This window comes from Anabrus simplex, chromosome 1 (assembly GCF_040414725.1).
Source record: "Anabrus simplex isolate iqAnaSimp1 chromosome 1, ASM4041472v1, whole genome shotgun sequence".
In the NCBI taxonomy this organism is placed as follows: domain Eukaryota; kingdom Metazoa; phylum Arthropoda; class Insecta; order Orthoptera; family Tettigoniidae; genus Anabrus; species Anabrus simplex.
This window is the reverse complement of record NC_090265.1, coordinates 942,442,211-942,458,994: the sequence shown is the minus strand read 5'-3', so window position 1 is coordinate 942,458,994 and position 16,784 is coordinate 942,442,211. Positions and strand designations below refer to the sequence as shown.

Sequence of the window (16,784 nt, the reverse complement as noted above, 5' to 3'; positions counted from 1 at the left end):
ACTGTTCACTTATCCATTTTGGCTTCTTCACTGTACTGCTTCCGTTTAACTAATGACTGACGCTACAAGATGTAGCCACCTTTTATAGACGTTGGTTGACACAGCTACGTAACCTCCAGAAATAACAATGACCTACTCCCACAACGCCTCAAACTGCTGCATGTAATGGTGAAATCCCCTGGGGCGGCTGAGTCTCTGAGCGCATTGCTAAAAGCTCACGATGACGTAGCCATGACGTAGCAATGACTTGGCAGAATCGCCAACAGTATTGCACAATAAAACGACGTCACATCCACATCTGATACATCGAAACTCTCACTGTACAGGTATTTAATGTTAATCTACATATACGTATATATGCATACACTCAATTACCAATATGCAAGCGACAAGCATTGCATAATGGAAATGAATAATAATTATAACAAAATAATAGTAATCTCACAGATAAAATAATAATAATAATACGTACATAATAATAATAATAATAATAATAATACAGATAAAATAATAAAATAATAAAAATACAGATATCATCTTGTAACGGGATTTGAACCGTTACAACATGAGCCTGTGCTAAGCATCAGTTTAGTTTCTTCTGTTGGTTTGGTTTGATTAGGAAACGTTAGTGTAGTGATGTATTTATTGAAATTTGGTTTTGAAACTATTTTGTTATATTAGGACGTGTTGATCGTATTGTGTGCCTGGATGTAATTCATGTTACAGCAGATGCACTCACATTCAGATCAAGTGTACTTAATATATCGTGATGATTTCGTAGTTACAAATAATTTATTATGGTGCATTAAAACTTTCGAGGATAAATTTGTGAATAGAGAGGTTGCTTTCCGTGTACTTGATGAACTAATTTTTTTTTCGGATAAGGCCAAAATTCTGTGTTGTTGCCTATCCTAGTACATTTCTCAATTGCTATACCTTTTAAGATTTTTAAAAGTGAGCTTATAAAAAGTGATAAAGCTATTTATTTAATCTTTGAATGAAGATTATATTCTCTTTTTTAATTAGACGACAAGGTATCAACTGATATACTGTCACTTACAGTACGTATTTTCCGTACATTGCCAATGATGGGTTTTAAAGTGCTTTATAAGAAAACGTATATGCCACCAGAGAACTTCAAATCGATTTTCCTATTGATTATCTGAAGTGAAACAGATGTAGCATAGCAGTTTGGTGATCATTATCAGAACCATCGTTATGAGAGAATTGAAATTCGTGACAAATTCCTGAGGTATATTGGGACGTGTCGATCGTATTGTGTGCCTGGATGTAATTCATATTACAGCAGAAGCATTCACATTCATATCAAGTGTACTTAACAAAAAGGACATTCAAATTGTAAATGTATTTCTGAAACAAGTATTGATTAATAGGAAGAAGAATTACGATCTGGAATAATTTACCGGTGTCCCCCTACTATATCTACACCACTTCGTTAAATATCCAACTTCTTTGAAATCATTTAACAAAAGATTAGGTAAACAATTGATACGTAATCTCCCACTTGGACGAAAGCCCTAAGTTCAGATCATTTGATTGATTGATTGATTGATTGATTGATTGATTGATTGATTGATTGATTGATTGATTGATTGATTGATTGATTGATTGATTGATTGATTGATTGATTGATTGATTGATTGATTGATTGATTGATTGATTGGTTGGTTGGTTGATTGATTGATTGATTGATTGATTGATTGATTGATTGATTGATTGATTGATTGATTGATTGATTGATTGATTGATTGATTGATTGATTGATTGATTGATTGATTGATTGATTGATTGATTGATTGATTGATTGATTGATTGATTGATTGATTGATTGATTGATTGATTGATTGATTGATTGATTGATTGATTGATTGATTGATTGATTGATTGATTGATTGATTGATTGATTGATTGATTGATTGATTGATTGATTGATTGAAACTGCCACACTTTGAAACGCATCAGATATTCCCCAGAACTGTTATTTTAGAATGCAATCCTATATTACCTACTTCCTGGACCATACTAGTTCATAAAAAAAACTTATATTTTATATTTTGCACACATTATTTATCTAACTATTTATAGATAGCTTTGGTCTATTGCCCAAAGTAAAGTATTCTGTTCGTTAGTATCGACAACTTAGCAATTCAATACGATAATCAGAAGGTTATGTTTATGTATCATAGGCTTGTTTACATTCAACCTTTGCGTCAGCCTTGTTGATTTTGTATTAAGGTCTGGTACTATTGTAGATGGTCTTGCTGTAATTGTTCCTAACCTATCACGTTTTTTTATGATACCGCGACCGCCCTTTTCTATCACAAGAAATGGCCTCTTGGACCAATCAGGTGCGCAATTCTCGACCGACTGCTATAGGAGTGGCTATTTCATAAAAATAACTAGAGTATTGGACTCCACTGTACATAAACTGTTAGTGCTTTTGAGATGGGCCTCACTACCTCTTGTACAGTTTTGCATTGTGTGGGGAAGTCTGTATCCAGCTAACTGCACATAAAATTGCTGTAAGATGTTGCGTAAGGTAGGACTATGAGACATTTAATTCCTAGCGGGTTGCATATGTTCGGAGAAAAAATAGGGACAGCCTATATCATAGAATAGTTTCCTTTACAAAGTGTTGGAACTATTATTTGGTTTACCTTTGAGAATTCAGAGTTTTAAAAATTTTGAATTATTAAATGATTTTTTTCAACTGCCAGCCAAACCTATATGTAATATCTGACTGAAAATACATTACAATTCGAATACTATGATAACGATTGTTTTCATCTTCATGCCTCAAATGAGTAACCTGTTGTGGTTACTCATTGATTTAAAAATGAAACCGTATTAAAATATTCATAAAATAAAATACTACTCAATCGTCGGACTATGTACTCACACTTAGTACTTACCTGATTACTTACATATACAATTTATTATTGATGGGCGCCAGCTACAACTTAATGTAACGATAATAGAATGAGAGTCTTGAATATATCTAGGCTGTGAGGTAATAAGCTTACTTTGACAGCATAACATTTAGGTTCTGGGAAAAGGACATTGAAGTTTGGTTTCCCCATTAAAATTTGAGGTTATCTAATCTACCATTGAAATAAAACAATAAATTGTATTTGATACTAAACAAAATATATTCTTTAAATGTTGACTTTAACGGGTGAGACCTACTACGATAATTCAAAAGATAATATAAAACTCTGACATTATAACTGAAAGAAATTCTAGGCATTAAATTTGAAATCCTCTTGACAGGACATTTAAAAGTTGTACAAGAAATGTATCCCTTACTAGTTCACTTAACAGTACCATCAACATTTTGAGTGTTATTACGACGTATTCTTTTGAGTTGGTATCAGCTGTAGGTATCTCAAACCTAATTTGGTGAAGTATCCTTTTAGTTTCACAAACGAGATATAGCATGGCTTGAAAATATAATTACACTTCACAATCAACTTTACTTATAACTATACTTATACTTATAAATTACTTATAACTGTTAGTCTGCATTACGACGACTCAGCATTCGGCTGTCACCGAACTGACACAAGAACTCGACCGAACAGATACACGAAACACACTCCGAACATATAATCCATTTGGTCACTGACGATTACGTATCCATATCACTGCTCTGTCTTCAACTGACGGACTGACCAACTGTGGCCTCACTCTCCATACGACTGACTATCTCACTGTTCACTATCCGTCTCCTTCCAATTGACTCCAATTGACTAGCTGCTACAGGATACAGCCCTTTATATAGACATTAGTTGTCACATGGTATAACACCCATGCCATCTCTCAAAAAAAACAGCATAAGACATCATTCCCACCCAGCTCCAAGTATTACAGACTGTGATGAAATAGCCTCAGGCAAAGTAGAAACTCCCTGAATTACCTCATCGTGCTAAATGCATATAATGACAGAGCGATGACTCGACAGTTACTGTAACAGTATTAGACTATATGTTGCACTGTTTTAAAGGTTTCACAAAATATATCCACATCTGATATTAGGCAGCAACTCTCACTCTACATGATTTTAATGCTAACACACACGCACACACACATATATACACTGACTGACAGAGCAAATGCAACACCAAGGAGGAGTGGTTCGAAAGGGATGAAAGTTGGGGAAAAAACAGAGTCGGCACGGAAGAATAATTGATGTTTATTTCAAACCGATATGCAGGTTACACAATGCGCACGGCATCGACTCAGTAGGATGTAGGACCACCGCGAGCGGCGATGCACGCAGAAACACGTAGAGGTACAGAGTCAATAAGAGTGCGGATGGTGTCCTGAGGGATGGTTCTCCATTCTCTGTCAACCATTTGCCACAGTTGGTCGTCCGTACGAGGCTGGGGCAGAGTTTGCAAACGGCGTCCAATGAGATCCCACACGTGTTCGATTGGTGAGAGATCTGGAGAGTACGCTGGCCACGGAAGCATCTGTACACCTCGTAGAGCCTGTTGGGAGATGCGAGCAGTGTGTGGGCGGGCATTATCCTGCTGAAACAGAGCATTGGGCAGCCCCTGAAGGTACGGGAGTGCCACCGGCCGCAGCACATGCTGCACGTAGCGGTGGGCATTTAACGTGCCTTGAATACGCACTAGAGGTGACGTGGAATCATACGCAATAGCGCCCCAAACCATGATGCCGCGTTGTCTAGCGGTAGGGCGCTCCACAGTTACTGCCGGATTTGACCTTTCCCCACGCCGACGCCACACTCGTCTGCGGTGACTATCACTGACAGAACAGAAGCGTGACTCATCGGAGAACACGACGTTCCGCCATTCCCTCATCCAAGTCGCTCTAGCCCGGCACCATGCCAGGCGTGCACCTCTATGCTGTGGAGTCAATGGTAGTCTTCTGAGCGGACGACGGGAGTGCAGGCCTCCTTCAACCAATCGACGGGAAATTGTTCTGGTCGATATTGGAACAGCCAGGGTGTCTTGCACATGCTGCACATGCTGAAGAATGGCGGTTGACGTGGCGTGCGGGGCTGCCACCGCTTGGCGGCGGATGCGCCGATCCTCGCGTGCTGACGTCACTCGGGCTGCGCCTGGACCCCTCGCACGTGCCACATGTCCCTGCGCCAACCATCTTCGCCACAGGCGCTGCACCGTGGACACATCCCTATGGGTATCGGCTGCGATTTGACGAAGCGACCAACCTGCCCTTCTCAGCCCGATCACCAAACCCCTCGTAAAGTCGTCTGTCTGCTGGAAATGCCTCCGTTGACATCGGCCTGGCATTCTTAGCTATACACGTGTCCTGTGGCACACGACAACACGTTCTACAATGACTGTCGGCTGAGAAATCACGGTACGAAGTGGGCCATTCGCCAACGCCGTGTCCCATTTATCGTTCGCTACGTGCGCAGCACAGCGGCGCATTTCACATCATGAGCATACCTCAGTGACGTCGGTCTACCCTGCAATTGGCATAAAGTTCTGACCACTCCTTCTTGGTGTTGCATTTGCTCTGTCAGTCAGTGTATATATAATAATTTAACTACAATGAAGCAAGCGATAACTAATTAATAAATAGCGAAATCAGATTATAGAATTGAATCTAACAATAATAGTTACAATAATAGTAATAATAATACAGATACAATAATAATGACATAGATAAAATAGTAATAATAATAATAATAATAATAATAATAATAATAATAAAAATACAAGGAAATACTTGTAACGGGATTTGAACCGTTACACTGTACATTCACAATGATATCATGAATTACAGTAAACTCTGTGAAACTGTAAACTCTGTGAGCGAGTTGGCCATGCGGTTAGAGTCGCGCAACTGTGAGCTTGCATTCGGAAGATAGTGGCAGCCCTGAAGATGGTTTTCCATGCTTTCCCATTTTCACGCCAGGAAAATGTTGGGGCTGTACCTTAATTAAGGCCACGGCTACTTCCTTCCCATTCCTGGCCCTTTCGTGTCCCATCGTCGCCATAAGAACTATCTGTGCCGGTGCGACGTAAAGCAACTGTCTTATGATACATTGCGATGGTCTCGCTCTCCCTCTCCTGCCTGATCGACTCGATGACGCGAGTCCGAACTCGAGTAAGTTAACTTCAGTTAACCAGATATTCTGCTTATCACATCAGTAGTCAGAAGCTAACAGATTCGCGGACATTGCAGCCATCAAAAGAATTCCAACACAACCTTAATTATAGATCCTACAATCAGGTAAGAAACAAATGCAGTCGACCAAGCGAAATGTGTTGACATAAAGAACCGAGCGAGTTAGCCGTGCGGTAAAAGTTACATAACTGTGAACCTGAATTCGGGAGACGGTGGATTCGAATCCCATCGTCGGCAGCCCTGAAGATGGTTTCCGTGTTTCAGTTTTACACTCGGAAAAGGTTAGGGCTGTACCTTAATTAGAACCACGGCCGTTACCTTCCCAAACCTAGACCTTTGATAGTGCGAAGTTAAACCACAAAGAAATTGACATAGGGACAAAAAGAATAAAAATAATATTTGTGCAGGCTCTACTCCGTTCTTGAAGGAGAAATATCGCGCACGCTTCGGTGTTCGAAATGTCTTTGTCCGTGGCCTCCTGTTTGGTGCTCGAGGAACTACAGTATACATCGATTTGTAGCTGATATTTTGACGTCACTAGGCATACATAAAAGGAGCCTGTTTTCTTTAGTAGAAGGGATTATTGCTGACAGCGTTGCCATTGTTTAGCATCAGATTAACTCAGATAAGTAACACGCATGTTACTTCATAATTAGTTTAATAATGTTAAATATTCTACAGTTCTGGGACCGGAACAGTGGCTTAGCTGGTGGCGTCCCACTCAGAAGGCTAAATTTCAAATCCCGGTCGATCCTTGGCAGAGATTTTCATCTCAAAAATCTCGCTGTGCCAGGAAGGGCATCCGACCTTAAATTTCTGGTCAAAACAGAAAGGAGCCTGGGTGGCTCTAGCGACCCCAGAAAAACCTGGGATAAGCTGTGAAAGTTTATTCTACAATTTCACAATATTGTCATTCATCATGATTGAAAGAGTATGCTCAACCTTTGAGTAACTTGTGTAGAAGCAAGCAGTTTCATGTATGTATGTACGTATGTATGTATGTATGTATGTATGTATGTATGTATGTATGTATGTATGTATGTATGTATGTATGTATGTATGTATGTATGTATGTATTGAGCCCTGACAGCAATCCCTGTGACCATTTTTGTAAATTTTAATTCTGTATCTCAGTGTTGGGTTAGGCCGCGGCAAAGCAATGCAGTCGGAGATCCATGAAGGCTCCACTCAAGGGACGTGCAAGTCCGACGAGTTGGGTCACAGTTTAATTAAGTGGACTGTTATCATCCTGGTTTTAACGTAGAATGTAATCATCATTTCTGCCTAAATTACGTGAATATTCCGCAATAGAGTATTAAGAGATCGAGAATATTGGCATATTCGTTAAGATACATTGACCATCATTTAAGCATATCTTAAATTAAATAACTAATCTAGTGTTCCTACGCTACTTTAAATGAGAACTCCGTAAAATGTTTTATTTATGGAAGGATTCTCCGTTTAATGATTTTTAAATAACTTCAGAAGTATCAATTACATTAAGAGCAAATTAATGGCAACTCAAACGGATATAGGAAGGAAAATATTATGTTAAATAGAAAATAAACACTTAACTTCAAGCTCTTTTACAAATAAGTTATAACATCGTCAATCGAAAAACAAAAAAAAAGACAAAGTGTCCCTCTGCTGAAGGCTTACAGTGAAAGATCAGTTATCAACCTTGCATTTTCTAAAATAAATCACTGGGAATTATAGAATCATCCACTTCAGAATGCTATTTTCTACCCAAATATCTCACAATATTCCGTCATTTCTCTTTTAAAATCACCGCATTATATGTCGGTATCTGTCTATCTAGCAACTTGAAAAATACCGTTATTCTAACTTCATAAAATCACCATAAATGCAACAGAAAATGTTTGAAAGACACAGGATCGTAACATAATATGACATCCATCAAAATCATGCATTTAAAAGACAGACTCGATCCTCCCATACATTCATCGGTGACTGCGCCTAGATAAAAGACATCAAAAGACATTGCAACGTCTACAATACCCTTGTCTAACTACGTTGATTCTGCGCCTCCGGATACCACTGCGACGTTTGACCTGGAATACTACATTAGCACTAGGCGTCAACTCAAATGATCTACAAAATCCAACTAGCAAAGAAATGATTTACTTACCATAGAAGACCATATTTCCTTTACGACATGACCTCAATATCTTTACGTTACCGATTATCTTGCGAAGATCCTAAACATCCCTTTAATATCGTGCGCTCTGGTCAATCTTGTATTTAAATAGGATAAATGTGACGACCAACTACTAGTGTTCGTGAGTGCAACATCCTATAACATTATTCTAAAATACGGCCTCGTACCTAAATAAATTATTCATCACGACAACATCAAAATTCACGCATGACCGACATAGTTCCTACCATCAATACCATCATCAGGACCTTCACATAACATCATCATAAAATTCGCAATCCTAATGACACGTCTATAATCATCACAACTCTCTATCCACGTAAAATACTTTCAAAGATCCTACCGTAACTAACACCTTATTACATCGCACAACTCGTCATGCACAGCGAATTCACAATACTAAAGAACAATCTATTCAGGCAATTACGTAAAATTACTAAATACGTTGCCGCATTAACTCCATATCACCACAATAGTATCACTCTTCCATTATCAAAACACTGTATTTCCACACAAGCACATAACATTTTGAAGACCACAGAAACGCACGTCGCAAAATACCGAGCTCCTCCGAGGTATTCTGAGCTACAAGTTAAATTAACGTTCAATACCATAACACCATTACGATACCAATAACATCCATGTCGAAAAATCTTTCCGTAAAACCTTGCTAACAAACATTAAAGAAATCTTTCACAACCATCGCATATTATCACAACGTAGTCTGGCTCACCACACTAGACGTAACGATCATAAGTATTACAACGCAATGTCCAACAAATAACGGTCGCTTTCAAGTTAAAATTGTTCATGTCAAATCGACAACAAAATAAGTACTACTCTACAACTACAATAAGCAATTACGTGGCGGAATATATAAGATATTCAAGTACTCATCCTGGGTTGTTGCTCCACGACGGTGTCACCTTCCGAGTTCAGCTCTCACTCAATAACATTATCAAGTATTGTCCATCACATTTCTGGTCAGATCCTTTGAGGTTCCTCTATTTAGTTGTTCATGTTGATACGTGCACACATTTCATCTGAATAATTAATTGCTGACGGTTCCATATTACCTGAAACTCAGAGATATCAATTAGAACAAGGTTATACACCTTAATACAATTTTTACAGTTCAAATGATACACTTGCCTTTTTCATTCAATAACAAGATATCTTGTTTTACAATATTATATGTTTATAATATGCCAATATCTCTTTAATATTTCCTTTCAATACAATCCTTTCCCTATGAATTCTTGCTTCCGATCTTTCTGAGATGCAGATTGAGAGTGTCAACTTCTTCAGAGACAAAATAGATTCTACCACAACATAATAATTGCAGACGGTTTGCTTTTCAGAATTCTTCTCAGCTTCTAGCTCCCATATGTTCCTGACAATTGGAAACATTTGACACATAATGCAAGACGATCTCGTACAAATCAGCTGTACTAGCAAAGGAACTTGTTTAATAATTGCCGCCTCGTATTTAGGTTAGTAATCGACAGTTTCTTCTTTTCATCTCGATCGTTGGATCGTGCGAGACTAGATGTACAAGGTATGGCCCTCTCATATGAATTTATTATTTACATATTTCATGGCCCTCAGTAACATTCTGTCATAGATATTCTGCCGTTCATGCATTTCGGAAAGTTTACTTGAGGAATACGTATTATTCATTTAATCCTGTCCTATGTTTCCCGATGTTTAACTTTCTACTAATATTTCCGAGATACCACGGGGTTTAGAGCTTGTTATCAATCCGCTGATATCTTCAATTCAGCGATGCCGTTCACGTAATTAGACAAATCAACTGCCTTCTAATTCATCTGGAGGTGTGATAACCGGACATAAGATTTCATTGACATTATTTCTCGACATAAACTTCCAATGTGTTCACCAATCTCATCCTGACATACATTGGAAGGTTATAGTATGTATGTATGTATGTATGTATGTATGTATGTATGTATGTATGTATGTATGTATGTATGTACGTATGTATGTATGTATGTATGTATGTATGTATGTATGTACGTATGTATGTACGTATGTATGTATGTATGTATGTATGTATGTATGTATGTATGTATGTATGTATGTATGTATGTATGTATGTTCAGCCCTCATCCCGAAGGCTGGTTGAATCCTCAACAGCTCCACCATTAGCTGTCATAGACAGCCCAGGTATCACTGAGGAGGCATATTAAGGAAATGAGGAGTGATGTAGTTTCCCCGTTGCTTTCCTCACTGAGTCAGAAGTTGCTACTACGTATAAGTCTGCAAAGCTCACTGAAATGCATGCACCAATTGACCCTATAAGCAACTTGTTCACACCATTCATAGCAGGGATTGGCTGCATATTAGTATTGGTATTACTAGCATTGCCGTCCGGCTCCATGGCTAAATAGTTAGCGTGCTGGCCTTTGGTCGCAGGGTTCCCGGGTTCGATTCCCTGCAGGTTCGGGAATTTTAACCATAATTGGTTAATTTCGCTGGCACGGGGGCTGGGTGTATGTGTCGTTTTCATCATCATTTCATCCTCATCACGACGCGCAGGTCACCTACGGGAGTCAAATCCAAAGACCTGCATCAGGCGAGCCGAACTTGTCCTCGGACACTCCCGGCACTAAAAGCCATACGCCATTTTATTTTTACTAGCATTGCTCATACCTCATTCACTTACATACTGTCAAAGCCAAGCCAATGAAAGTAACAAAACTGCTCTATATCTCAAGTAAATTTTTATCTCTATATTATTTTATATTAGTAGGCCCTACTACTATATTATTTAATTTCCTCGTGGTTTGTTGTTATTTTTAGTATTACTATTGGATAATTGTAGTGCTGAACATAGTGAATTTAGAATTTATAGCAACCGTTATTAGTAGTTAAGTGTAAGAGAGGACCTAGGGCTCTAACATTGTCACAAATAAAGACGTTATCTATATATCTAGTGTAAGGAAGATATACGATCAGAAAGTAAATAATTAAAGTCAATGTCCCAATCCCCTTACATTACCTACCTGCAAGAAGACAGGAATTATATAAGCAGAAAGTATATAAGAATATTGATCATTATTCTCTAGGTCTCTAAAATAAAACAGTAAATGATTTCAAACTTTTCTTTATAATGGAATCACGTCACCACTTCACTTTATTTTAGCGGATAATATTGGCCATGTTACAATTTCTGGTTTCGTTTCATACCGCCTGTGATTGTAGAGAGATAAACCGGCCAGTGTGGATTCCTCAAATGTGTATTGGTTTTCAATAAAAGCTACAAAACATCCCATTACATTCCTACATCACTCCCTTGAATTCAATAGAACCGTACAACTCAGGCTGATAAATCAAGTGAACATGAAAAACACTTACGAACGAATTTAATCTAACCCTACACTGCTCGTTAACGACACTACATTATTTCAAATATCAAGGCTGCCTACAGAAGCATATCCCACTGCCCCAAGTTCCACCTTTGCTATCTTTAACTGGAGTATCTCATTTTATACAGCACATTAAAACAAGTCGTACTAGATAAAGAAGCCAGTATTATTCCTTTAAATCTGCTGAACATAAGCTAAGGAACAGGACATTACTTTTATTTTTTTGAAAAACTCATCAATTGATAATATGTAGACCGACAATATTAAGATACAGAGATTCGGTAATAGTGTAAAATTAGTTAATACGCACAAATAAATAGGGCTTTAATTAAATCGAAAAAAGCGCATCAATGGTTAATGAAAGAATAGGCCTACACTGTGCTATAGAGCCCATCAAACATTATGTTACCAACGAGATATACGCCATTTTAAAAATAAGCATAACCTTATCTTCGTACAGGTCAGAAAGGCCCTTGTAGAAGTGAAAGATAAAGATTTCCGCTAGTATGCCCAACGGTCTATGCCTCCAGGAAATAAGCTGGTACTCATTTCTGGAGTAGACTGAGCAAACCCCAGGTTCAAGTGCCTCTCCAGAAGTGAAATCCCGTCTTTACATATTTCCCGACAAGCAATCGATGCCATGTCCTTCCGCATGAACCAAGCACGCATTTTACTGCCTCGGCTATACATTATAATTACGTGCTAACTAAATGATGTGCCGAAGATATAACGGAGTGCGATAAACGCTTAAACACGGTAGATTAGAACAGATCGTGTTTTAGTTTTCGTAAAAGTGTTGTTAACCTAGGCCTAGTCTTTTACCTTCCGTGCTCAACCACTCTCAACCACTGATCGCACCTCCCTCCCAAGGCCAGTAAACACCTTGTCTAGTATACTGAATGAAATATCTCCATAGTTGTTGCAGTCCTTCCTGTTCCCTTACTTATAGATAGGTGCAATTACTGTTTTCGTTCAATCAGAAGGTACCTTAATAACATTCCATGCTAATCTTATTACTCTATGAAGCAATTTCATCTCTGCCTTCCCACTATATTTAACCATTTCAGGTCTAATTCCATCTATTCCTGCTGCTTTATGACAGTGGAGTTTACCATCCTTTCCACTTCTTCATTCGTAATTTCACCAACATCATTGATCTCCTCCCTATGAGCTCTGTTGTTCGCGACGTCACCAGGAAAATGTCCTTTTACGTTGTGAAGACATTCAAAATATTCCTTCCACCTGCCCAGTGATTCCCAGGAATCTGTTATTTGACCTGGTTTACCCAAAACACTATTCATTTCCTTTCCTCCCTCTCTTTCCATGATTCTTTATTAACGTCCAGAAAGGTTTCCCTGCTGCTTGACCTAGCCTTTGCAGATTATTTCCGAAATCTTCCCACGACTTCTTCTTAGATTCAACAACTATTTGCTTTGTTTTGTTTCTTTTATCTACATACAATTGTCTGCCTGCATCAGTGTTTGGAGCCATTTCTGATACGCCTTCCTTTTTAGCTTACAAGCTGCCCTCGCTATATATCAAATAGTGGTCCGTATTATCGAAAAAATCCCGGAAAACCCGTACATTCCTAACAGATATCCTGATTTCAAAGTTGGTTAATATTATATTATAGATCTGGTGCCCCTACCCTCCCAAGTGTAGCAGTGAATAGCCTTATGCTTGAAGAATATATTCGTAACTGCTAATCCCATACTAGTACAGAACGCTAGTAAACTCTCTCCGTTCCTATTAGCTTCCTTATCTTCCCTACATTTACCAGTCATCCGTTTGTATCCTTCATTTCTATTTCCAACTCTTGCATTGAAATCGTCCATTAGCACTGTCCTATCCTATCTGTTAACCCTGACTACCATATCACTCAATGCTTCATAAACCTTGTCCACTTCCTCCTCATTTCCACCCTCACATGGTGAATACAGCGAGACAATTCACGTTCTAATTCCTCCAAGTACCAAATCTACCCACATCATTCGCTCATTTACGTGCCTAAGGCAACCAGACTGCGTGCACTAATATTCTTGATAAACAGTCGTACCACACACTCTACCCTTCCCACCCCCACCCCCTTTTTTTTACAACTTGTGTTACGTCGCACCGACACAAACAGGTCTTATGGCGACGATGGGATAGGAAAAAGCTAGGAGTGGGAAGGAAGTGGCCGTGGAGCATTTGTCTGGTGTGAAAATGGGAAACCACTGAAAACCATCTTCAGGGGTACCGAACCCACTATCCCACTATCTCCCGGCTACAAGCTCACAGCTGCGCACCCCTAACCGCACGGCCAACTCGCCCGGTCTCGTCAAGAACACTATAATCCCCTCTCTCTTCCTCCTTATCTCCCCTTACCCGAATATCATTAACTCCTAATACATCTAGATGCATCCTATTTGCTGATACATCAAGTTCTACGTTCTTTCTTCCATACGACCCATTAATATTGATAGCTCCCCATCGAATTCCATTTTGTTCGCCATGGGTGTTTTTTTTTTTTTTTTTTTTTTTCTAAGGATTCCCTCGCCAGTCAAATGTAAGTGGGACTTCGTTACTCCTATAGGTCCGAGGCTTGCTTAAAACATTCTGAGCATTCTCGGTGAAAATTCTGTGAAGTGGGATGCTATCCTACTTACACAGTCCCAGTGAGCATCTCTCCTCCAGCGCGTTAGGGACCACCGGTGGATTATTATAGTCCTAGCTGCCTGAGCGCGAGGAGGACCATGACTCAAAATATGTCCGAGATGTCCACTCCCACTCCCATTCCCATTCCATAGCCTCTGGTATCCCGGCTCTCAGGACCACTTACTAGGCCACTCAGCCGTTGCCCACGGTTCACTAATTAGGACATGACTACAATAACCCCACCATAAACCATCGTTTGTAAAAGACTTATCATATTTTTAGAACTTAACTTACGTAGTATGCAGGGTGTAACAATAAAGTAGGCCAAACTTTCAGGACACGTTCCTCACATGTAGAAGAAGAAAATATGTTATATGAACATGGGTCCGGAAACGCTTTATTTCCATGTTATAATTCATTTTCTACAGCTCTGCATAGTTCATTAATCATAGGAAACTCACAGGAATAGAACGTACCAGCATACTACAGGATAACCTTTCTTACATGAAATGTTCAAATTGCTAAAAAAAAAAATCACAGAAGAAGTGGTTATTAGGATATAAATTGAAATGGCATTTCCCCATCGTCAGATCCTATCAGATCCTATCAGATACTACTAAACTGAAATCATAACGATTTAACTCCATATCGAGGACTGGAAGAGCATTCAATACTTTATCTGTGCCTTGACGTTGTGGAAGTCGCAGTGTATTCTGTTGTGATTATTTAAAATAGACATCCCCTTCCTTTCGCATTCTCTTAGAAACAGATGAAATCTTGAAGTGTACCAGATACTTGATGTATTTTATGTAAGAATTTCTCTCTCCAAGCCATGACATGGAACATCCCCCCCATCCTCAACCTTACCCACGCCAAGAAGCCGTCAACCAATAAAATGACACGAGTCAGTCACTTTATAATTTATTCAGCCTACCAAAATATTCCCACCATGCCACTGTCAAATGATAACAGAATTCTTCTTGTTGGTTTCAGGAGCGCACACAAGAAGGTCAGAAGAGGCCTGTCACCCGCCGTATTTCAACCGCTCTTCGCTGCCCTTCGTCACGCTCGTCAGTAAGTATTGTAGCAACTAATTGCTTTTTTAGTTGTAGAGGATTAACATTAAGATCATCAGTCCAGTGGAGGGAGAAGGTATATTTTTGACCTTTGAGAATTTGATTGTGAAAAAGAAGGGCCTTGAAAGACTGCCCCGAACGTACTATTGTTTGTACTGGAAGAGAATAATATATTCCACGCCGTTATTTTACTAGAATAGGGACTAAACTGTAGTTTGTTCTTTCAAGTTCAGCTAGATAAGGCGTGAGTCGGTCTAAGATAAGGAATCAGTTCCCTCAAAGTAATTATATTATCTCTCTTCCCACCCAGCGCATCGGGCTGATTCCTCATAATAAATACAAATTGTAGGAGTATATAGGTCCAGTGGCGTACGATTTTTGGAAAAGTTGCAATGAAATACATTCATTGAGGTTATAAAAAATGTGCAAAACTACCATTCACCAGGCTGAGTGGCTCAGACGTGAGAGAGCTGCCCTTCTGACTCTAAGTTGGCAGATTCAATCCTGGCTAAGTCCCGTGGTATTTTAACGTACTGAAATACGCCGGCTACATGTCCGTACATATACAGACACGAAAAAGAACTCCGACGGGACAAAATTCTGGGGCACCTCGATGTCTCCGGAAACCGTGAAAGTAGTTAGTGGGACATAAACCCAATTATTATTATTATTATTATTATTATTATTATTATTATTATTATTATTATTATTATTATTATTATTATTCAGAGCTTGTCTCTCTCTCCCTCTCCTTGATGCGACAACATTCCAAACTAAATAATAATATTCGTATGGTCTCAACAATTACCGACCGAGCTCGATAGCTGCAGTCGCTTAAGTGCAGACAGTATCCAGTAATCGAGAGATAGTGGGTTCGAACACCACTGTCGGCAGCCCTGAAGATGGTTTTCAGTGGTTTCCCATTTTCATACCAGGCAAATGCTGGGGCTGTACCTTAATTAAGGCCACGGCCACTTCCTTCGCACTCCTAGGCCTTTCCTGTCCCATCGTCGCCATAAGACCTGTGCGAAGTAAACCAACTTGTAAAAAAAATTACCGTGTGCAGGCATTTTAATTTGACGCCATTTAGGCTGCCTGGGCCTGTTCCCTTTTATTCTAGCAGACGGCGAAGTAAACCGGATCTCTATTGGGCTACCTGTGGTTGAGTTTTCTGCTCCCTTTCACATCGGGGATGTGCCGCTCTGCAATACTGCGCAGTCAGAAGATTGAGGTAGAGAGATTGTAAACTCACAAGTAGACGCTCCATCGACAAATTACACTTCCCCGAATTACATTGATCAGATATGCTTTACTGTGATGCGCGCAGTATTTCTTCCTATGGATGAGCTCCCAACTCGT

The 16,784-nt window shown here is 39.3% G+C and overlaps 1 protein-coding gene across 1 annotated transcript in view; it reads left to right on the top strand.

Moving 5' to 3' along the window:
* LOC136875010 (uncharacterized) overlaps nucleotides 1–16,784 on the top strand; it is a 318,959-nt gene that overhangs the window by 276,073 nt on the left and 26,102 nt on the right. The window contains exon 10 of the mRNA XM_067148729.2: nucleotides 15,343–15,423. Within this exon, the coding sequence (XP_067004830.2) occupies nucleotides 15,343–15,423 (81 nt within the window). The remainder of the gene's footprint in view (nucleotides 1–15,342; nucleotides 15,424–16,784) is intronic.